This window comes from Chionomys nivalis, chromosome 9 (assembly GCF_950005125.1).
Source record: "Chionomys nivalis chromosome 9, mChiNiv1.1, whole genome shotgun sequence".
In the NCBI taxonomy this organism is placed as follows: domain Eukaryota; kingdom Metazoa; phylum Chordata; class Mammalia; order Rodentia; family Cricetidae; genus Chionomys; species Chionomys nivalis.
The window spans coordinates 21113362-21137232 of NC_080094.1; the positions used below are offsets into that span (position 1 = coordinate 21113362).

Consider the following 23871-nt stretch of genomic DNA (forward strand, 5'->3'; position numbering starts at 1 on the left):
AACAGAAATGCCACCCTTATTGTGTCCAGGGAGAGTTTATATAAGGATCCTTAACTGATAGCCACGCCCCAGCCTAACCCACCAGAAACCACTCCCTTGCCATCAGGAACTCCTGAGGGTCTTGTGCTCAGAGCAGCTGCAAGCTGTCTCCAAGTAGAGGAAAACAAGTTGTTTACAAGAAATTCAGGATCTGGGGGTTCACAGCTCCCAACAGAGATCCACCTGCCCCAGCCTCCTTAGTACTGGGATTAAAGGTGTGCACTACCATTGCCCGGCAGAGTATACCTCATTTTTATCTTAGCATTAGAGAATTTCATGATGAATGGCATAGTTGACAGCCACTAGGACTCAGCAAATGCAAGTCATGATGTGAGGAATCGAACATTAAGACAAGCAGATCTCTCTTGCCCCACCCTGTTTAGTGTACACATCAGAAACTCTTTCCTACACTATTCTTTTGGTTTATTGTCCTAGTCTGTTAAGTTACTTTATAGCTTGGTGTGTGTCCATAACGTCTTTAGAGGAAAGAATTGAGAGAGTGTATGGATAGAGTGGATAGGTAGGAAAGGGTAAGAGCACCAAAAGATGTTGATGCTAATTATCTTTCTCTGTCCGAAGGAAAACCCTTTATAACGTCTAGCTCTGCTGACTTATATTTTTACTGAATTATATCGCATCCTGCCAGTCCTGTACTCATCCCTGTGACTTCTTCTGTCTGTCATGCCCTTCTTTTGACTTTCACTAGACTTTGTATTCTCTTCTTTGGCAGTCTGTATTTTTTAACACCCTCTTGACTTCTGCTGCACACCCCCCAACATGCTTACAGAAATCTCTATCCATTAAATACCATCTTTCTATGTATATGGAGGATTGTACCTAAAATATTGTGCTGTGAAGAGGAGGAAGGAGCTAAAATCTACAGCTGTAAAGCTCATGTCTGGCTATAGAAATGAATATTCTCAGGGCAGGGGGAAGCAGAGCATTTGGCTTCAGTAATTAAATAACCTGCCTCAGCCTTGCTAACCGTCAGAATCAGGTAAGGGACTGTTTGAAAATGAAGGTCCCGGATACCACTCCAGACCAGTCTGAGGGGTAGAGACTGTGGTCAGTAGGTGTCAGCTTTGGCTTCTTGTTGGGATTACCTGTGGAGATGTAAAAATCATTGATCCTGAGTCATCCCTCCTTTCTGGTACCTCACTGGACTTGTCTGGGATATAGTTTAGTACATGCTTGTACAAGTTTTCATCCTAAGCTACTTACCCCCACCATCTTAGGTATTGTTTTGAGACAGGGTCTCACTATGTAATTCAGACTGGTCTGAACTCTGGATTCTCATTTATGCCATGTCTTGTCTGTTCAACATTTTAAAAAGCTCCCAAGATTGAGATTGGACTACAATTGATTTTGATTTGCCAGTGTTAGAAGCACATGACCTGATTGACTTCAGATACTTGAAGACTGAGACACAAGTAAATGCCCCTCCCTGGCCCTAAAAAACCACAAGATTACTGAGGAGGCATGTAAATACAGAAGTTAATGGTCTGTGTATATCACAGACAGGGCAGCTGAAGAAGGAAAGGGGTGGTGGCTATGTCTATAGAAAAGCACTGAGTTGGGGCTGAACAGATGGCTCAGCGGTAAAGAATGTATATTGCTCTTGCAGAGGATATGAGTTGGGTTCCTAGCATCCAGGTTGGGCAGCTCACAACTGCCTATAGCTCCAGCTCCAGTAGATCCGATGCCCTTTTCTGGCCTCCATGAACACCTGTATGTTCATGCACATACTCCCACAAAGGCACATACACATAATTTGCAAAAAAAGAAAGAAAATCCCTGGATTAATGTCTGAGCCTCTCTAAGGTCACAGAATGCTTCAGCTGAGTCTGATGTGTGTCTTAACATTACAGAGTGAACTGTGTTGCCCCCAACTTTACACACAGAAACTTCAAATCCCCACCACATGTGACTTTTGGAAAGGAGGCCTGTGCTAATTTGTTTTAATTGTTAGCTTGATGTGATATATAATTACCTGGGAAGGCAATGGGGGATTGATTATCTAAACTAGGTTGGCCTGTGGGCATAACTGTGGGGGATTGTTTTGATTATACTAAACAGTGTGGGAAGACAGCCTAGAAGTAAGCAGCACAGTCTCTGGGTTTGAGTCCTGGACTATGTGAAAAAGGAGAAAGCAAGCCGAGCACTGCAAGCATGTAAGTTCTCACACTTTCTCTGCTCTTAACCAGCTGTGAGCTGCTACTTCAGGTTCCTTCCACCTTGACATCCCAGTTATAATGAACAACCCAGTTTGTGAGCTAAAACAAAACCATTCTTTCCTAAGCTGCTTCTGTTAGGTTTTTTATTATAGCAACAGTACAAAACTAAGACAGACCTTTACAGGAGTGATTGAAGTTCAGTAAGGGCAGAAGCACAGAGCCTAATCTGATAGGATTGGTGGCCTCTCCCTGTTACCAGATGAGGCATAGTGAGAAAGCAGTTAACTGTGAAGCAGTAAGAGCCCTCATCAGAAACTGAACTGAGCCACAATCTCCATCTGAAACTTTGCAGCTGGGGCTGGAAAGATGGCTCAGCGGTTAAGAGTATTGCCTGCTCTTCCAAAGGTCAATTCCCAGCAACCACATGGTGACTCACAACCATCTGTAATAAGGTCTGGTGCCCTCTTCTGACTTGCAGGCATACACACAGATAGAATATTGTATACATAACAAACAAACAAATAAATAAATATTTAAAAAACAAAAACAAAAAAATAGTGAAACTTTGCAGCTTCGGGAACTGTGAAGAACTAACTTCTGTTGTTGTAAGTCTTCCTATCTGTGTTATTTTATTGTGACCCAGATAGACCGACACCAAGCAAAGTCTTACTCCCTAACATCTGTCAGTTCCTCTTTGATATGCTTGTTCTGTTCCCATCCACTTCCCACATTACATCTTGCATCTTCCTCTCCCTGAGACATGTTTGTGCCCCATTTACTATTCATGGAAGTCCCATGTCCAGACTGAGTAGACCAGAGTTCCCTTTGAACAGTGGCATCCCCAAAGGGCCCTACCTCATATCCTCCTATCTTCACTGATCGCAAGTATCCCCTAGTATTTGAACAATGCCAGCTTAGGTCAGTAAATTGGTACTTTTGTGTATGATGTAAAAGAAAATGATGAGGAAATGCCTCTTATCCATTCCCATCATTTTTTTGATGCTCTAGGTAGCTTGGTGAGGTAGAGAGTACAGATAAATGTGTTTCCATATTGCCAAGAAAACTAATGCTAAGAAAGGAAGTAGCTCTCTAGATTGAGTTCCAAATAATGCTTGCAGGATTTCTTCGTATTGGCACGGATGTTGTTCTAGACTAGATATTCTTTGGGACACTATTCTGTGCATTGTAGAATGTTTAATAGTAACTTTGGCCTGTATCCTCTAGATGCTACTACCTCTCCTCTAGTGGTGGCAACTAAAAAGTCTCCAGATATTGCTAAATATCTTCTGGGATGAAAAGTCCTTGGATAACAGACAATTACTGGCATTAAGAGAAAGCCCCTGGGTTTAAATGGGTAGATCTCATAGACGGTTTTGTTGTTGCTTTGACTTCCTTCCCTCTCTTCTTTTCTTTCTTCCCTTACTCCTTTTCTTCATTTTTTGTGGGGTATGACCTGTCCAGATTTTATTTTTTATGAAGTACTTTTTATGTGCCAAGTGCTTTACATACATTCTCTCTTAGTGCTCAGATTATCCCTTTGAAGTAGTATTAATCTTCACTTAGCAAATAAAAGTAATCTGATTGACAGGCCAGCTTGCCAAGTCAGTAAGCGGTAGAGCTGGGACTGAAACCCAAGTCTTTCATGTTTTGAAATGTTCTGCCCACTGTTGTAACCATGTAGACTTTGTGTGATTTCTCTTGTCCCTTTAAGGAGCAACCTAGAGATGTATATTATTTTACCCCATCTTTTTCTTTATAATTTTCTAAACCCTTTCATGCTTCAGGAAACTAAAGAGAATGCAGACCAACCCTACTGTAGAGAAGCGTGACCTGGGTGACCATAAGGAAGCATTTTCCATATATTTTAAGAGACGCTTTTGTTAACTTGTCTCATCACTCATGGTGTTCTTCCATTTTATTTTAGTATGCCTGTAATTTTGTCTATAGCTCGGAATTGTCAAGAAGTGGGTGGATTTGCCATGTTTATTTTGGTTCCAGTGATGAATAGAGCTAACCACCATAACAGAATTGTATAGATATATGAGTGTTTGGGGTTTTTTTCTCAAATAGCATTATAAATGTGGTGGTACAGACTATATAATACCAGTGCATAGAAAGCTGAGATAAGAGAACACCAAGTCCTAGAATACATAACAAGATCCTGTCTTAAAAAAAAAAAGAAAACCCAGGCATAGTAGCATACCTCTGAGATCCTAGTGCTTGGGAGGCAGAGTCAAGAAGGTTGTCAAGAATCCAAGGTTACTCTGGGTTGCATAGCGAGTTCCAGGCTGGCCAGAACTGTAGTGCAAATCTAACTGGTCTTAACAATAAAAACCCAGAGTCAGATATCGGGGTGAAAGTTGAAAGATCAGAAAGTAAAGGAGCCAGCCACTAGAGAGATCTTTTACCTGTACCGAATTCTCAGACCAAAGTGGTCACGATCCTCTCTCCATGAATCCTCAGAATGAATGCTCTGAGCTCATGTCTCCTCTTGCCTTATATTCCTCTCTCCACCCAGCCATATCCTTTCCTGTCTCATCTCCCTAGTGCAGGGATTAAAGGCCTGTGACTTCCAACTACTGGGGTTAAAGGTCTGAGCCACCACCATTTGGCCCTGTTTCTCTTTTAGACTGGATCAATCTAGTGTAGCCCAGGATGTCCTTGAACTCACAGAGATCCTTCTTCCTCTGCCTCCCAAGTGCTGGGATTAAAGGTGTGTGCCACCATTACCTGAACTCTGTGGCTAATTAGTGGCTCACTCCACACTCTGATCCTCAGGCACGCTTTATTTTTTATAGCACAAATTATCACCACATAGGGCTACATAAGACTGTCTCAAAAAATGTTTAGCTGTTTTCAGAGTATTTTTACAAATATTTTATTATTCTCCAACCGGGCAGAGTGGTGCACACCTTTAATCCCAGTACTTGGGAGGCAGAGGCAAGTGGGTCTCTGTGGATTCAGCCTGGTCCACGTAGTGAGCTCCAGGACATCCAGGTCTATGAAGAGAGTCCCAACCAACCAAACAACAAATTATTATATTATTCTCCTAGGTTCTTGCTAAATAATCACCTGTTTTACAGATGAGGTGTATACCTTGTCCAAAGTCAGTATCTATTAAAATATTAGAGCTCAGTCTAGAACCTTTAACTTTTAACTTTGATCTTCATTTGGGGGTCCGATGCTTTTCCTGCCATCTGCTGCTGCTGCTTGTTAGTTGTTGCGTCACCTCACCCAGCAGGTCTCCTACTTCATTCTCGCTGTCTTCTAGTCTGCCTATTTGCTTTAGATACTATAGAACCTGGTAAAAGCCAGAAGCCAGGTCTGAAAACAAAAACAAAAAGCAAACAGGAAGCCACAGCTGTCTTCTGGACGGTTTATGGTATATCGGGAAGGGGAGTAAATACCCAAGGGAATGAATGGAAGCAAACTATTTGTTTTGCTTTGGTTATTATAATAAATTGTGAAATAACACATACTAATACTGTAGTTTAAGGTTTAAAGGTTTGTTTTTCTACTAATGGCCAGGTGTGTAAGCGAAGGGAAAGGGGAGGATGTAAGAATTATAAGAGGGAGAACTCTGGGATCAACTTTTTAAAAATTATTTTTTATTGACATGATTGTTTTGCCTGCATGTATGTCTATGCACCACTTGTGTGCCTGATGCCCACAGAGACCAGAAGATGGCATTGGATCCCCCTGGAACTGTAGTTAGAGATACTTGTGAACTGCCATGTGGGTATTAGGAACTGAACCTGGAACTCTGGAAAAGCAGCCAGCACTCTTAACTGCTGAGCCATCTCTCTAGCCCAGCCCCTGGGAGCAACATATTTGTAAGCTCTAGGAGAGTTGAAATAGAGGAGTTTATGTCAGGGTCACTTTTATAAAGGTTGTGTGCAGAGTGGGGTGTGGGATAGAAGCTTAGGAGGCTCAGCCTTAGCAGGACATGTTGTGTAAGCCTGATGACCTGAATTAGATCCCTAAAACCTATGTAAAGGTGAAAGGAGAGAACCAACTGCCCTTTGTCCTCTGACCTCCACGTGCATGCAATGGTACACAGGTTCCTCCTCCTCCAACAATACGCACACGTACAATAATAAAATTACATTTTTAAATTTTAATAAATGTTTCCAGAGGGTCTGGCCTACTTGGTGGATTACTGGTAAAAGGCTGGGTAGCTGGAGTGTCATGTCAGGAAGGGGCTGGAAAAGTAGTTACAGTGAGTGTAATAGGGCAAGCAGTACCTGAGTTCCAACATCCCCAGGTGAGCCTGCAATATTTACTTATGATGGTCAAACCTCATTGTGGGTAGTGTCGCTTGCTTAGAATCTGAGATCATGAAAAAAATTCCAGGAAAAATGAGGCCCTAGAATCTGGCTCAGGGAAATAAGAGACAACATGGAAATCAGTAGAGGAGGGTTTAGGGATGCCCCTGCTTCTGTCACTGTTGGCCCTGGCCAGTGAGCCAGTGAGGACATGATCACTGTCTAGTCTGAGTTTTTGGGAACCAGGAGATAAAGTGTGCTCTGACCAAAACAAAACAAAACAAAACAAAAAAGTGTGTAGGGGTAGCTTGATAGTAGATCCCACATCCCACATCTTGTATGTATAAGGCCCTGGATTCAGTCTCTAACATTGTCCCACCTGAAGTCTGCAGTTAAAAATCACATTTTCATCAGAAAATATTCTGAGATGCTATTGTGGTGTGAACGAGAGGGTGTATATCTTCGTATGCTGAGGCAATTGTCACAGCTGTTATCAGAAATGACGTGAAAGAGACTGGGGCAGGGAGTGGGTTCCCAAGCAGGTATTAATGCCACCAGAACAGACTGGGTGACTGTCAACCCATTTCAAGAAACAGGAGATTGTGAGGTGAGCCCAAGCCATAGCCATAGCCTATCAGAGTGCCAAAGGAATTTTTAATACAGGAGTCTGTGACCTATAACATTAGCATAATAGTGTGTAGTGTAGGTGTCAGTTTCAAAGTTGACAGGCAGTACTTGATTACAGAAGACAGTCTTAGCCGGGCGGTGGTGGCGCACGCCTTTAATCCCAGCACTCGGGAGGCAGAGGCAGGCGGATCTCTGTGAGTTCGAGACCAGCCTGGTCTACAAGAGCTAGTTCCAGGACAGGCTCCAAAACCACAGAGAAACCCTGTCTCAAAAAAACAAAACAAAACAAAACAAAACAAAACAAAAAAAAAAACCAGAAGACAGTCTTGTTGTAGCATCTATACTCTGTGGATTTATCTAGGAAGTCTGTTATTGTTTTGGGAAATAATGATTGATATAGATGCTTAAAATACATACATATAGAATTTTCATTCTTTTTTTAATATTTTTTATGGTTTATCTAACTTTATTTTTTATGTGCATTGGTATGAAGGTGTCAGATCCCCTGCAACTGGATCTTCAGACAGTTGTGAGCTGCCCTGTAGGTACTGGGAATTGAACCCGGGTCCTCTGGAAGAACAGTCAATGCTTTTAACCACTGAGCCATCTCTCCAGCCCCCCTAGAATTTTCATTCTTATTTTGGATTATCAGCTTGAACATATTTCTCCTCAAAAAATGCTTTGCTGGAGGCTAAAGCAAAAGAATCATAAATTTGAGGCCAGCCTAAGCTATATAGCAAGATCCTATTGCTAAGCTTTGAAACAACACTGATTATTAACTTATGTTAATTGTTTATCTTACTCAGTTAAAGACACATGAGTTATTAGGTATTTGGGGAGGGGCTTATTTGAACCCATTTTCATTTTGCTTTCTGTTGGGAGGATTTTTTTTTTTAGGAGAGATGTCTTGTTTTTCTTCTCTCTGGAAGGTTTTTTGTTGTTTAGTTTTTTGCCCCTAAGGATGGATCCAAGGGCTTTTGGTGTGTTACTCAAGCTTGGTATCACAGAGCTACATCTCCAGCCATGGTCCCTTTTAGAAAATTTTTATTCTGAGGAAAAAAAAGTCTTCTAAGTTGCCTAGGCTGGCCTGAAATTTGTAATTGTCCTACCTTTGTGACTCATAGAAGGTGGATTATGGGTATGCCACCACACTTGGGAGTCCATTTTTGTGTACTTTTGTTTTTTAGATCAATTTATTTCCAAAAAATTTTGTTGTTGTAACAACTTTCTATCCCCACTTCAGTTCCTTCCCTCTTTGGTATTCCCTATTTGGGGTGTTCATAACCTCTTCAGTATGACAGTCTTGCACTTGCTGGGTGTCAGGACCAAGAATAGATGGTGAGTCAGACATAGGCCCCCTCCCTGCTACAAACTCACAGAACTGGTGATTCCCTGGGTCACTTTTGGGTATTGCTTTCAAGGTCTTAATAGCTCATTTTTCTTTACATTGTGGCCATTGCCTTCTGCCTCTCACAACTTCTTATACTTGTTTTGCCTGCATGCATGTATATATGAGTATCATATACATGCCTGGTGCCTGCAGAGGTCGGAAGAGGTTGTCAGATCTCCAGGAACAAGTGTTAGAGATGGTCGTGAGCCACCAAGTGTGTGTTAGGAACCAGGACCTTTGGAAGAATAGCCAGTGCTCTCAACCGCTGAGTCAGCTCTCTGGCCCCCTTTTTTTACATTTCTCGATATGATATAATATTGGAAAGATGCAGGTATCTTCTCTCTAGTGATTACTGTTGCTCCCTTCCAAGTTGTTTTATTTATACATACTGTCCCTCTTTCTTTGACCAGTTCTTAGTTGCTTTCTCCTTACTCAGTTGGGGGAATTACTTGCTTTAAATTTATGATTTTCTTACTGCTTGTTGTTTAGGTTTTTTTGTGGTGCTGACGTTAGAACACAGAGCTTTGATATGTAGTGCAAACAACTTTATACTGACCCACATATGAAGCTCAGAGCACTGTACAAAGATCATCTTGCATCTCTCTCTCTCTCTCTCTCTTACACACACACACAAATAAATAAATAAATGAAAAATTTATTATTAGTACCCTTTTTTCCTGGGAGTCTAGTTTGTACATTTGATTAAGATTTTTGCAAACTCCTCAACAAACAAGGTAGATGGCATTTCTGGGAGGGATTGCCTGCTTCCGCTTTGGTTATTTTTCTTGTGCTCATCCCAGAGGCTTATACCTCACAAAATACCTTGTGGTTGCTATCATGTAATCACAAGGACACTGAAGTCACTACCCAGTGACGGCGGCTCTCAGAGAATCTAGTCAGATTACAGTGATTTTCCTTTAATCTTTTTAAATAATCCCTAAAGGAACCTCTAGGAACACTGTAGGACTGAAGCCCTAATATGACCCATCTTTAAACCTACCTTTTTTGTGCAAATCCTTTTTGTTTGGTAAATTATGAAAGGAAAACACATGCTTATGGTAGAAAAACATTAAGGAAATTACAATCACTCATAATCTCTATGCAGAGATAGGTGGTGGTTTTTGTTTGGTATTTTACTTTTAATCTTTATTTTGGGTGTTTTTGTTTTTGTTTGTTTTGAGGCAAAGCCTTATAGTGTAATCAGGCTTGGATAGGTCTCACAGTGTAGTTCAAACTGGCCTTGAACTTTCAGAAATCCTGCCTCAGTCTCTAAAGAATAGGACAATAGGCATGAACCTGGCTTAATTTTTTTAAAAATTGTCTTGCTTACTGTATAAATCAAAGAACTCACTTGCTGGTCACTTATGTCTTACTGAAACCATCTACTTTAGTCTGTACGAGGACTCTTCCTTTGGTCTTTCATAGTCTTACTGGAAATTAAATGCAGTGGCTTCTCTGAAGAAGTTCTTATCTGCATCTTGTGGGACTAGTAGGAGGCATACAACTCTATGATGTCTTTTTGCTTATAGCAGCTGCCTTCCTTGGAATGTGCTCTCCCATCTCATCTATGGTATCATCACTGTCTTTCCATGCTGTAACTGTATCAGATTTTAAAATTATTTCTTCAGTTTTGAGTCAAGAATGACGCCCAGACTAGCATTGGTTCTCTGTCCTTGTTTGTTATTTGTGGCATCTGTACTTTCTCAGTGGTTGTTGATCTGTTGTGGCTTTACTGTGTACATCTTAGAAAACCCAAGGCTATTTATCTAGAACCTGATTCGTTCAAAAGGTCATCAGACAGCATCATACAGGCATTTCTGCAATAGTGGAAGTGTTGTGTATATGTGCTGCCCAGTAACATGGGCGCTAGATATGGCTAATGCAGCTGAGAAACTTGATTTTTTAAAAAATAAATAACTTAGCCGGGCGGTGGTGGCGCACGCCTTTAATCCCAGCACTTGGGAGGCAGAGGCAGGCGGATCTCTGTGAGTTCGAGACCAGCCTGGTCTAGAAGAGCTAGTTCCAGGACAGGCTCCAAAACCACAGAGAAACCCTGTCTCGAAAAACAAAAACAAAAAAAAAAATAAAATAAATAAATAAATAAATGAATGAATGAATGAATGAATAAATGAATGAATGAATAAATGAATAAATAAATAACTTAAAATCTAATAGCAAGGTGTATTCCACACACCTGTATTCTCAGCACTCAGGAGGTAAGAGGCACAGCACTCAAGGCAAGCCTGGACTACATAGAGTTCCTGTTTCACAAAACAAAATTTAAAATGATGCAAAAAAAAAGGTTACATATATGCATGCACAACTTGAATTGTTCATGTGACTGATGGCTATCATATTGGATTGCACTGATCCAGATTACCCCAGCTGGTTCTACTAGCTCCTCTCCTGGACAGGGTAGTTTGTTTCTTTTGGTATGTGTACCCATAGGCTATGCCTCAACCTCTGTTCTGTCTTGCCAGTTAGGAAGTGGTGGGATCAGGAAGAATGGTATTTTCTAGTGCTGGGAATCAAACCCAGGGCCTTGAACATACTAAGGCAGTGCTCTTGTGTCGAGCTGTGCCTCTGGCTCAGAGAAGAACTATTCCTAAGATGGGCTTCTTGAGCAGTTGGGTATTGGAAAGGCAGTGTTGAGAAAGGCTCTTATTTGCAGCTCCACACCTTCTGGAAGCTGTTAGGGGATGAATACATGTACTATTATATAACTAGCTAATGGGGCTTTTCAGGGAGGGGCTTGTATACATTATGACAAATCAAATCAGAAGGGTTTTTCTTTTTTTCTAACTACATCCTGTTCCCCTTTTTGTACTCTTGTGTTGTACTCTTCCAACTTTGGCAGTTTAAACACTGCAGACATGCTCTGAATCATTCCATTGGTTCCCTAGAGCATTACTGTCATATAATCCCCTTTTAGGAACTTGGTGAATTTCATTTGGAGCTTTTAGGTATGTTGTACTTTTTAAATGATCCAGTGATTTTTTTCCTCTTTTTTTTCTTATCAGCAATTTCATAAGATATAATATGTTAGCATATTAAAAAACTGTTTCATTTTTTTCCTCCAGTAACATTGCTTTTTAGAAAAATTTCATTGATTTTTATTTATGTCTATGTGTGTGAGCCTGTCTATATATGTGCAATGCCCACAGAAGCCAGAAGGCTTTGAATCTCTTGGAAATGGAGTTATAGGTGGTTGTGAGCTACCTAACCTGGATCTTCTGCAAGACAGCAGGTGCTCTTAACAGCTGCGGCATCTCTCCAACCCCCAACATTGCCATTGCTTTTCTTTTTTAATTAAGGTTTATTTCTATTCATATGCATGTGTGTGGATATGTGCACAAGTGTGGGGTGCCTGCAGAGGCCAGGGTTTTTGGAGTCCCTAGAGCTGGAGTTACAGGTAGTTGTAAGCTGTCCCACATGAGTGCCAGAACTGAATTCATGTCCTCTGCAAGAGCAGTATGCATTCTTTTGGTTTTTTGAGACAGGGTTTCTTTGTGTAGCCCTAGCTGTTCTGAAACTCGCTCTATAGATTAGGCTGGTCTCAAACTCAGAGGTCCACTTGCCTCTGCCTCCCAAGTACTAGGATTAAAGGCATGCCTGGTGCAGTATGCTTTCTTAACTGGTGAGCCATCTTCCCAACATTGCTTTTCTTAAAGAAGAAATCTAACTAAGCTTAGATTTGAAATCTTCATTTCTTGGCCTTGCCATTCTAGATCTGGGAACCTTTTTTCTATTCTCCACCACTGTCACTTGGCCTCCACTGCCTTTTCTTTGAGGTACTTCCCATGTGTGTTGAGGATGAGCTTTGGACTGTGGTTCATGTATCACCCTCTTTCTATGCGTCCTTACTGCTTTCTTTCCACATACGGCACAATACAACAGCATTTGCTGGATAGCTAGGCCTTAACTCATGTTAATCTCACCTCTGAAAATGGAGCCTACAGTAGCATCGCAAACACCCACCCTCTCTCCAAAGCCTTTCAGTGAGAATCATTTTAGTTTGTGAGAGCCAGGAGTCTGCACGTGCACTGCTTTCACTGTGAGCTAAATTTACTGCACATTTGGGGAAACTGACTGTGTTTTCTGCCTTCCATTGACAGAATGGCACACGAAACTTCCAGGACTTTGACTGCCAGGTAAGGACTGTACAAGCACCAAAGAGGCTCTGTACAGGGTCCCTACAATGCCTCCCTCCCTGTGCCTGTGGTCTTAGAGACGTAGATCTTGTATTGTTGTTGTTTGTATTTTGTTTTCTTTTGTTGAAGCAGGGACTGTAGCTGAGGCTGGCCTTGAACTCATGACAGTGCCTCCTGCTTCAGCCTCCCAAGTTCTGGGTTTACAGGCATGAGCCATCACACCTAGCTAGAAGTGTGCTCATCATACTAATTGTGACTCACTAGTGTTCTTTTAGTCATTGGATCAAGTTTATTTAAAATGATTTGCTACCATGTTCAAAAAGTGCCTTCTAGGAACCTGCCTAATAACTGTAGGTTACTTGGTTGAGCTGTCTCTTTGTGACTGAGATCTTTTCTCAAATAATGTCAGAGACCTCACTTGTCACTGGTGATGGAAGATTGTCACCAGGCTGCAGATAAAATAGGTGATGGACAGTTTGGAGAAGAGTCATCATAATAGCAAAATTGTTACCTAAATCAAAAAGCAAATTATTATTAATACAAAATGAAAATTTTTCTTGGCTTTATTTTGTATGGAAATGCAAAATTTATCCTGACTCAGTATTTTCCTACATGGTACTGTTCTTCATAATCTACTATTGCCAATTTGAAAACCAAGAAAATGAGCCAGCCATTCCTGTCCACCTACTTTATCTGTTAACTAGCCTGGAAAGCAATCTAAGAAAGGAACACACATGGATATATAGGGAACCTGATAAGCCCACACAGCATGGCTGTCTCACTCTGGGATTTGTTGCTATCGCAACAACATGAAGTCAACTCAGAGGATACTAGCAGCAAGGATGGCACTTCAAACCGTACTCCTTCTTTCCTGTACTCAGCCATCCTGCATATCCATCAACAAAGAGTTATTTCCAATACATACTTTATGTTAAGTACAGCCTTTATAGCATTAACGTCAAAAGGAAAAAAAAACAGTCTATTCAGCCCTTGTATGGGGAAATTTAAAAAAAAAAAAACATAACTTTTACATCAGGAAATCAGGTCTGTCATAATTATTGGTCTCCTAGGATGGAGTATCTATTAGACAAATGTGATCTTGTTCCTCTTTTCTGGGTGAGGACATAGAGTAAATGGCACTGAAAAATTGGCTCCTCCTAAATCCATTAGTTGTTTTTCCTCAGGTAAGTCCAGAACTAACAACTTGTCCTTAAAGCTGAGGTTATTTGGCAGGTTAGATGAGGCTTGCTGTGCAAGGGAAGGTTGGTAGCACTGTTCTTGAGTCCTGGTTCCAGCTGGTTCTTTGTGTGTATGATAGAACCAGCCTAGTGTGCAAGGGCATCATTTTTACTCAAATTCAAAAAGTCTTCATAACTTTTGATACTTTGTGACAATAGGGTCAGTCAAAATTGAGTTTAGATTTTTATTTAATCTGACTTTAGTTATGGTTTGGGTTCTAGCTTAGTTAGTTAGAGTTGATTGTTTTTGATATAATTTACCTAGAAGGATATCATTGAGAAAGAGTGATGGGGGACTCAGTGCAATGCATTTCAGAAATAGTATGTGTACACTCCTATCTGAAAGCATGGAAGCACTTGCCTTCATCAGATACCAAAGTTGGTAAATTTAAACCATCTATTCTTCTGTTTTACTTGTGTGTTTGTGTGTGTATGCTTGCATGCGTATGTGTGTGCGCGCACATGTGCATGTGTGTGCACGAGCACTCCTTTACCCCAGAGCTGGGGATGGAACCCAGGGCCTTGCTCATTCTTGGCAACTACTGTTTTCATATGTAAGTATAAATATAAATTTAAGTGTAATTAATTTTAAGATTGTCTTAGGATTTCTATTGCTGTGAAGAGACACCATGCCCAGGGCAACTCTTATAAAGGAAGAAAATTTAATTGGGGTGGCTTACATTTGCAGAGATTTAGTCTATTATTTTTATGGGGCAAACATAGTGCTGGAGAAGTATCTGAGTGCCCTACATCTTGACTTGCGGGCAACAGAAAGTGGCCTGTCTCACTGGAAGTAGCTTGAGCAAATATAAGATCTCAAGGCCCTTCTCCACAGTGATATACTTCCTCCAACAAGGCCACACCTACTCCAATAAGACAGTATCTCCTAATAGTGCCACTCCCTTTGGGAACTATTTTCTTTCAAACTACCACATTCCTGGCGCCCAAATACTTGAAGCCATATCATAATGCAAAAAATGCATTCAGTCCAACTTCAAAAGTCCCCATAGTCTACGACAGTCTCAAACTTACTTAAATTCTAAAGATCAAAGTCTCTTCTGAGATTCATGTTGTCTCTTAACTGTGATCTCCTGTTAAATCAAAATCAAAAAGCAGGTCATATACTTCCAATATGTAATGGCACAGGATATACATTACCATTCCAAAATGTAGGGAAGAGAGCATAGTGAGGAAATACTGGGCCAAAGCAAGACTGAAAACCAGCTGGGCAAACTCCAAACTCTGCATCTCCATGTCTCACACTCTTCAGATCTTCAGCTCTGTTCAGCTTTGTTAACTGTAACACACTTCTCTCTCTTGGGCTGGTTCTACCCCCTTGTAGCAGCTTTCCTTGGCACATATCCCATGACTCCGGCATCTCCAACGTCTCCAAGACAATTCAGGCTTCAACTTCACAGATTGATGCAATGGCCTCTCTAGGCCTCCACACATTTGGCCTCAGCTGCTTTTCTTAGTCGTGAAGGAAAGTTTCATAATACCTTTCTTCTATCCTTGACTCTAAAGCCAGAACCATGTAGCCGAAGCTGCCAACTTCTGGTACTTGTTGGGATTGGAACATGACCTTCTCATTCAATTACATCTTCAACAGCTTTCTGTCCTTCCCTGCATAAGTTTGGCTGTCCTAAAATGGATCTGTAGACCAGGTTGTCCTCCAACTCAGAGATCCACCAGCCTCTGCCTTCCCAGCACTGGGTTTAAAGGTGCGCACCACCAAACCAGGCTCTAAGCTTTTCACAAGATGGAAATTTAGCTGGGTGAGATTTTGCCCTGAGGTCATCACTCCCTTTATTCTATTTCTTAATCTGTTTATCTGCTTGAATACAGGATTTAGCTCCATTCCACCTCCTGGTGTTCCCTCTCCCCTCAAATATTTTTCCTTGCTCCTTTTCATTATATGTCTTCATTGGAGTTCACACTGGTAACTGCACAACAGAGTCTATCCTAGGACTAGACTGTTTTGAGATTTTCTCTGCCAAGAAATTAATCCAAAACTCTTAACTTTCGCCTCCAGCAAGGGCAAAAAGCAATCACATTCTTCACCAAAATATCACAAGAACGATTTCTAGGCAACATACTAAAATTCTTCTCCTCTGAAACCTCTTGAGCAGCCCCCAACAGTTCAAATCACTCTTAGCACCACTGTCTTCCATGTTCCTACTGGTATAACCCATGAAGCAGTGCTTGAAGCATTCCACTGCTTCCCAACCCAAACTCCCAAAGTCCAAATTCCTTCAAACTAAAGTATGGTTAGGCTTTTCACAATTATAACTCCCTCCTGGTACCAACTTCTGTCTTAGGGTTTCTTTTGCTATGAAGAGACACCATGACCAGGGCAACTCTTATAAAAGAAGAACATTTAGTCAGGGTGGCTTACATTTGCATAGGTTTAGTCCATTATTATCATGGTGGGATATGGTGGTGTGCAGGCAAACATGGTGCTGGAGAAGTAGCTGAGTGTCCTATTTCCTGACTTTCAGGCAACAGGAAGAGACCTGTCTCACTGGTAGTAGCTTGAGCATATATGAAACCTCAAAGCCCACCTCCAAAGTAACACACTTCTTCTATTAAGGCCACACCTCTTAATAGTGCCACTCCCTTTGGGAGCCATTTTCTTTCAAACCACCACAAATATTAAGGCTTAAAAATAGTCTAGCAGGAGCCAGTAAAATGGCCCAGTGTGCAAAGCCACTTGCAACATAAGCCTGATAGCCTGAGTTCAATCTCTGGAACCTGCATAAGGTACAGGGAGAGACCAGCACCACAAAGCTGTCCTCTGACCTTTGAATGTATTTTGTGGTACGCAAGACCCACACAATAATACGCTAGCGAGGGGCCAGTGAGATGGTTCAGTGGGGAAAGGTGCTTACTGCCTGATAACTTGAGTTCACCCACCTCCCCACCCCCGAGACAGGGTTCCTCTGTAGCTTTGGAGCCTGTCCTGGAACTAGCTCTTGTAGACCAGGCTGGCCTCGAACTCACAGAGATCCACCTGCCTCTGCCTCCCGAGTGCTGGGATGAAAGGCGTATGCCACCACTGCCCAGGTTAAAACCCATTTTTTAAAAAAGCCATAAGCAGCCAGAAAAATGATTTAGCAGATAAAGATGCTTACTGTCAAGGCTGGCAACCTGAGTTCAATTCCCAGAACCCACAGGACAGCAGGAGAGACCAAACTCTTACAGGTGTTTTCCAGCTTGCATGTGTGTGCCATGGCATGCCTGCTCCCACCCCATAAATGCATAAATCTAAATTTATTTACACATAAAAGTATATATATGCAAATATAATAAAAATTTTAGAAAGAAAGTCCAGATGCGATGGTATGTATCTATAATCCCATCACTCCTACATCAAGACAGGATAATCTAGAAGCTCACAGTCTAGCTTGCCTAGAGTGTACAGTATGGCAAAAACAGCAAGAGAAACCCTGCCTCAGAAAGCTAGAAGGAGGGGGCTGGAGAGATGGCTCAGAGGTTAAGAGCACTGGCTGTTCTTCCAGAGGTCCTGAGTTCCCAGCAACCACATGGTGGCTCACAACCATCTGTACTGAGATCTGGCGCCCTCCTCTGGCGTGTGGACGTACATTGAGGCAGAATGTTGTATACATAATAAATAAATCTTAAAAAAAAAAAAGCTAGAAGGAGAGAATTGACTCCTTAATGTTGACCTTTAGTTTCCACAAGTGCACTGTGCAATACTCGCATCCCCAGAACAACATCTACTACTATTGTTATTTATTTATTTATTTATTTATTTATTTATTTATTTTTGTTTTGTTTTGTTTTTCGAGACAGGGTTTCTCTGTGGTTTTGGAGCCTGTCCTGGAACTAGCTCTTGTAGACCAGGCTGGTCTCAAACTCACAGAGATCCGCCTACCTCTGCCTCCTGAGTGCTGGGATTAAAGGTGTGTGCCACCACCACCCAGCAGTTATTATTATTTTATATTGGAGCTGCTGCTATAACTCAGTGGTAGAGCTCTTGCCTGACATGTGTGAGGCCCTGGGTCCTCAGCCCTGAAAATCAGCCACAAAAAGCTATGTCCCTTCTTTTTTTTTTTTTATTATGAAGTCCTGTACTGTTGTGTTACAGCTTGCCAGTCTTTGGAGCCTTCCATATAAAATACTTTCTTTTTTAATGTATCTGAATGATAATAAAAACCTTATTTTACCAATGTAGAAATACAGTGGTTTTGATTTTTTCCTTCTGTTGCTGCCAAAAGTAACTCATCTTGCATAAAAAATAGCTTCCCTAAAAGTCCTGATATTTCGAGTGAAGCTTTAATATCTTCTGGCACTGTAAAATATAACGTTTGTTGTGATCTGATAGAAGTAGAATGATGGCAGGTGTTTGTTATGGTCATACGATTGTCACTAGTTTTGGATATATGGAATTTCTGTGTTATAAAGAAAAACTGACTAGGGATATAGTTTAGTGGTAGAGTGATTGCCTAGCATATACAAGACCCTAGGTCCAATCTTCAGTTTCCAACACACACACACCACACACACCCACATACACCACACCACACACACACCACACCACACACACACACACACACACGCACGAACAAGAAGACCTGAAGCATAGGAACTGTGATGTGAGAAGTTGAGAAGTCAAAAATGGCCCAGTTTGCCTGAGGCTTCTGTCTTAGTTTGTTTTCTATTACTGTGATAAAGGACATGACCAAGAGCAACTTGGGGAGGGAAAGGTTTATTTCATCTTACATCTTATAGTCCATCATCAGGAGAAGCCAACATAGAAACTCAAGATATAAACCTGGAGGCAGGAACTGAAGCAGAGGCCGTGTAAGAACACAGCTTAATGACTTGCTGCCCATGGCTGCCTCAGACTACTGTCTTGTACAACCCAGAGAAGACACCAGCCATAGTGGCAGAGCCCTTCCACATCAATCGTTAATCAAGAAATTGCCCTATAGTCTTGCCTACAGGCAATCTCTTGGAGCCATTTTCTCAGTTGAGGTTCCCATTCCCAAGGAACTCAGGTTGGTTAAAAAACTAACCAGGACAGCTTCTTAGATATCCTTGAAGAGCAGAACAAATGTCAGACCAACATAGTCACTAAATGCAGTTATTGGTGCTAAGTTATTAATGCTCTCCACTAGAACAGCTGTGTCCTAGGGTAAGCTGAGCCATAACCAGGGTTTCCTTTGGGTCTTGGTTTTGCCTGAGAAAAATCTTTTAAAGAATCTGTGATGAAAACCTCAGGAAATCACCTCAGAATCATTAACCAAATTCACAACTTATGTCTAAACAGCAGATTTCTTCTTTTTTCTTTACCAATCAACTCTAGCTCATGCAGATCTTTTTCAACTGTGAAAATTAATTAAATGTGTGCTATTGCTCTTGATTCTTGTCACAAGTGGTTCCATTGCTATTCAGGTCCTCTGAGGCAAACAGAAGTTATAATGTAGATGTGGAATAGTGAAGGAGGGGTGTCTCGAGGTGACGTGGTCAGAACTGATGCTGTGTGATGACAGTGACAAGCCCCTCACTGTCCCTCTATCTATTTGGTGCTTCTTGATTCTTCTCTCCCATGTGACTACTTAGAAAGTTGGAGCAATAGTTTAAACAAATGCCATCTCTTCTCTGTACGTGTACAACCCTGCTGTAAGGAAAGTAATAGTTTTTTCATGATAACCAAGAGCAACTTAAGAAAATTCAGCCAGCAGGGTGCTGGTGATCCATGCCTTTAATCCCAGCACTCAGTAAATATTAGTGGACAGGAAGAAACTCTTGTCTGGCAGGATATATCATTTCTGTAGAAGAAGCTGATAATGGTGTATGTTAATCCAGGCTTTACCAAGGATTGAATAATTTCATGTTGCCTGTTTAATTGCAGTAACTCTGCAAAGGACCCATTTGAGGACTAGATATTATTACTACAGTGCCAATCAGTGTATGCGATCACTTCTTCAAAGGTGTTCAAATGGTTTTGAACCTCTGCAGATGAGGTCGCTTGGACAATGTCTTGTTACCAAGAAAGAATTAAGTTGGTGGCAAGTGAGAGACAAGGTAGGAGGAACTTACTGGAAAAGTCAAAAACAAACAAAAATCACAAATCACTACGTGCCTGTACGCTCTGTAAGTGGAGGGTTTATTCCTCCAACAGGTCGTATCACATCACATGTATTATGGCTACCAAGTTTTTAAAACCCTACATCCCAGAGCCACAGTGCTAAGAAAAAATTTTTGTAACATTATGATAAAGTCTAGGGCAGGATTCTCATTGGTAGAGAGATGCTCACACACGGTGTCATGCACAGCACACCCCTGAAACACCATGTGGTTAGAGAGAGTTCTGGGGTATTTGGGGGGTTGGTTGGTTGGTTTTTTCTCTCTCCTCATTGTCAGCTAAGGTTGTGGAAAGAAGATACTTGATCTGGTTCTGAAGAAGGAAAAGACTTTTTAGGTTGACATATTGCAAAAGAAAGATTTTCAGATGAGAAACGTGTCTGTGGGAAGCCTGGAAGTTGTGGGTGGCTGCAAAGCAAAAACTAGATGCCTGAAAGTGTTGTGTGAACCAGAGTGAAAGGCGCGAGAGGGAGGAGGGGAGAAAGTTAAGGCCAGAGTCAGAGGAAATGTGTCATCGACCTTTAAACAGGGGATGTGATAGGACAGAGGAGAAGTAATTGGCAGGTATTTTTTGCAGTGAGATTATACAAGTGAACCTTATCCCTCTGAATAGGAGTAAGGTAGTGATTGGGGCATTATATCAAAAAGCCCGATGCACCAGGACTTAGAGTGTAGCTCAGATGAAGTACAATTGCCTAGCAAAGACCTGAGTTCCACAAACATCACACATGCTTTTTGGAACAATAAAATTTTATACTAAAATACATGTTTAATAGGAAAGAAGTAGTGACAGGCATGAAGTGGTCATAACTCAACTGAAATTAAAAAAAAAAAAAAACAAGTAGAACTGTGGCAAACACATCTTTAGCTAAAGGGAGAAGGCACGAGAAAGAGACCAGAGTTGGTGGTTATCCAATACTGGTACCACCCTAGCTCAAATTAAGTGGCTCTCTGATTAAGATGAATCTCTGGTTGATGGGGCAAGGCAGTCAGAATAAGGAATTCAGCAGCCTGTATGAGCTGGGTTGCTTTATAAGCCTGAAGTGTAGCATGTTCATAAAGTCTACAACTCAGAGACAAACTCAAGAGCCTGTGAGAAGGCATCTTGAGCTCCGCCCTTTGATCACTGGCTGCCATTGTGGGTCACATTCTAGAATAGTGATGTGTAAGTCACTTGAGAAAGAGCCAGTGAGACAGATGAGGTTGACTACAGCAGAAAGGCAGCTGCAGCTCACACCCTGAAGTGCTCTGACCATTGAATCAGCTCCACACCTGGGTCTCTGCACCTCTTCCCCTTGCTTACAATGGAAATAGATCCACAAATCCCCATGGAGGTTAGTGCCTTCTTTCTCTTCGTGCTGTTGCTCTCAGACCATTTACATTCACAGTCTTCCAAAAGGAAGAACTCCGGGACAATGACACAAGGCAACAGAACAAAACAGGGCAACAAATCAGAGTGAAAACTCCTGGCCCTTTGATACTTCGGTTGTTACACGATCTGAAGGCATATTATGGGGAGGTAGGGACTGAGCTCTCCCTGAAAGGTTGAGATTTTGTTGAGGATCCAATTTTTTAGACTCTGAATTTCATACACATTGTGGTTGATGACAAAGCAGTTATTTGTCTCGCCTTCCCACGTTAAAGTGTAAAACCCTGTCGTCTTCAGCTCCATTTTTACCATTGTTATATTCCTCCTTTTTCAGTTCAGTGTTCATCTTCTCATACACATAGAACCGCTGACTACTGGCTAGGGATTGGGAGACTCCTGTGTTAAGGTCACATTGTAATTGAATGTTTTCTGGGGCTCAGAGGCTTAGCTGGGGCCCAAGCAGACTGTTTGAGAAAGATTTTATTAAAGGTGTAGGTGAGGCAGAAGGAAGATTCTACTACTGGATGATCATAGTGACAAATTTGGGGAACCTTTCTTGAACTGTGATACCTAAAAATTAGAGCTCTTAGTCCCCTCTTCCTCCTTTTCCCCATCTATATTTGTTTCTCAGTAAACAGAACATGGAGACGAAACTCTGGTACCCTTGAGTTCCCTTTTGGGCTCCATTTTCTTCCTCAAGGAGGCAAAGCCCTCAGACTAGCATACATTGCTTCCAATACTGCATTTGTTAAATATCATAAACACATAGAATTTGTGCTGTGCTGTGGAATGTCTTTATGAATGATTTATTGCACACATAATCTTCTCTGTCCTGCTCTTACTAGGCACTTATTTTAAAATATTTCTTGGTGTTAATGATTGTACTGCTAGTTTACTTGTTTTCATTTCATTGTATAAATAAATCATGATTTATTAATTTCCCTGTTAATGTATATGGTGGCTGTTTTTTTTTTTTTAAATAAGCATGGTTGATGATTTTGTGTATATACCCATGCTTGAGAATTTCTTCAGATATACCTGAAAGGAGGATTGTGACTAGGGATATATAATGAGATACTCTTTTTAAAAAAAAAAAAAGCCACCCCCCCCCCACACACACACGCACGCACACCTCTGAGGGTACAAATGTTGTAGGCAGGCCCTTCTCAACACAACCAGAGATTTCCAAACTCTTCTCCAGAGCATTTTTTACTTTCCTGATTGCTTTCTTAATTTTCTAGGATAGGACTGTATTTCTCAAAAGCTCTTATTATGGGTTGGTTGGGTTTTGGTTTCATTGGTTGACACTCTGTCCAGAATATAGTATTTCTAAGGCAGCAACACCTCTTGGGTTTGCTCTATAAACCTCAGAGCTCAGATCAGAATATAGCATGTAGTAAGGGTATAAAAAGCAGATATTCAATAAATTAAATCGGTGTGTTTGTGTGTACACAAGCACAGACATGTGTAAATTCCTTCTGTAAGTCTGACATGTCTGTAAACAAAAGTCCATGCACCATGCAATAACAGGGATTTATATCTTCATAGTCTTTCTATCCAAACCCTATGCTTCATGTTATAACCAGTTCACAATTCACAATTTCTTTTTTTTTTTTTTTTGGTTTTGGTTTTTCGAGACAGGGTTTCTCTGTAGCTTTGGAACCTGTCCTGGAACTCCCTTTGTAGACCAGGCTGGCCTTGAACTCACAGAGATCCGCCTGCCTCTGCCTCCCGAGTACTGTGATTAAAGGCGTGCACCACCACCGTCCAGCTCAGTTCACAATTTCTAAGTCTAGTCTTCATTTCTTCCTTTTGTGTAAGCCATACAGTGAGCTTTCATGGGCAAAATCAGCAACCGGGCATGTCAAATAGTGAAACCTGCATACAGGAATCAATAAAGGTCTCTCTGCTCTGGTCTGGAGGCTGGGATTTGAGATATACTGATGTCCTACTAGGCAGAATTGTCTACATGAGAGAAACCATGTGTTATAATGAGCTTCACTATTAAATAGAAAATTGTACTGGAAATCCATTGCATTTGCTGAGATTCCCACTGGCATAATTAATTCTTTCTTATCCATGTGAAACTTTCTGAGACAGATGGAGACTTCAGCAGAAATTCATGAGGCAAAGTGCTATAATTTTTTTTTAGAAATGTAAAAGTTGGAAAAGACTAGAATAAACCTCAACATTCTGCCCCCTCTGTCTTCTCCACCCATCATTCTCTGTTGCTGCAAGCATTCCCAGCACTACCAATTGCAAACCTTCCTGGCTTTACTCATTTCCCTGAGCTGAGCGCTACTCTGACTACCTCTTAATTTTGCTTCGGTCCGTGTCTATGAGATATATAGAACAAACTGCCCAGCACATCTTAAACCAGGAGCTGTCCAAGCTGTCTTAGGAGCACACACAGTGAGGACCAGGAGTTAGAGTAGTGGCAGGCCACTCAGAAGTTACCAAGGTTACTCCTGCTTCAGGAGAAGCACCGAGTCACAGATGTGGTCTCT

The 23871-nt window shown here is 41.4% G+C and overlaps 1 protein-coding gene across 4 annotated transcripts in view; it reads left to right on the forward strand.

The window, feature by feature from the left end:
• Nucleotides 1-23871, forward strand: part of Ndrg3 (NDRG family member 3) — a 68169-nt gene that overhangs the window by 20636 nt on the left and 23662 nt on the right. For 2 of the 4 annotated variants that reach the window (XM_057780804.1, XM_057780806.1), the window contains exon 3: nucleotides 12611-12646. The exons of the other annotated variants lie outside the window; for them this stretch is intronic. In XM_057780804.1, coding sequence (XP_057636787.1) covers nucleotides 12611-12646 — 36 coding nt within the window. The remainder of the gene's footprint in view (nucleotides 1-12610; nucleotides 12647-23871) is intronic. 4 annotated transcript variants of the gene reach the window in all.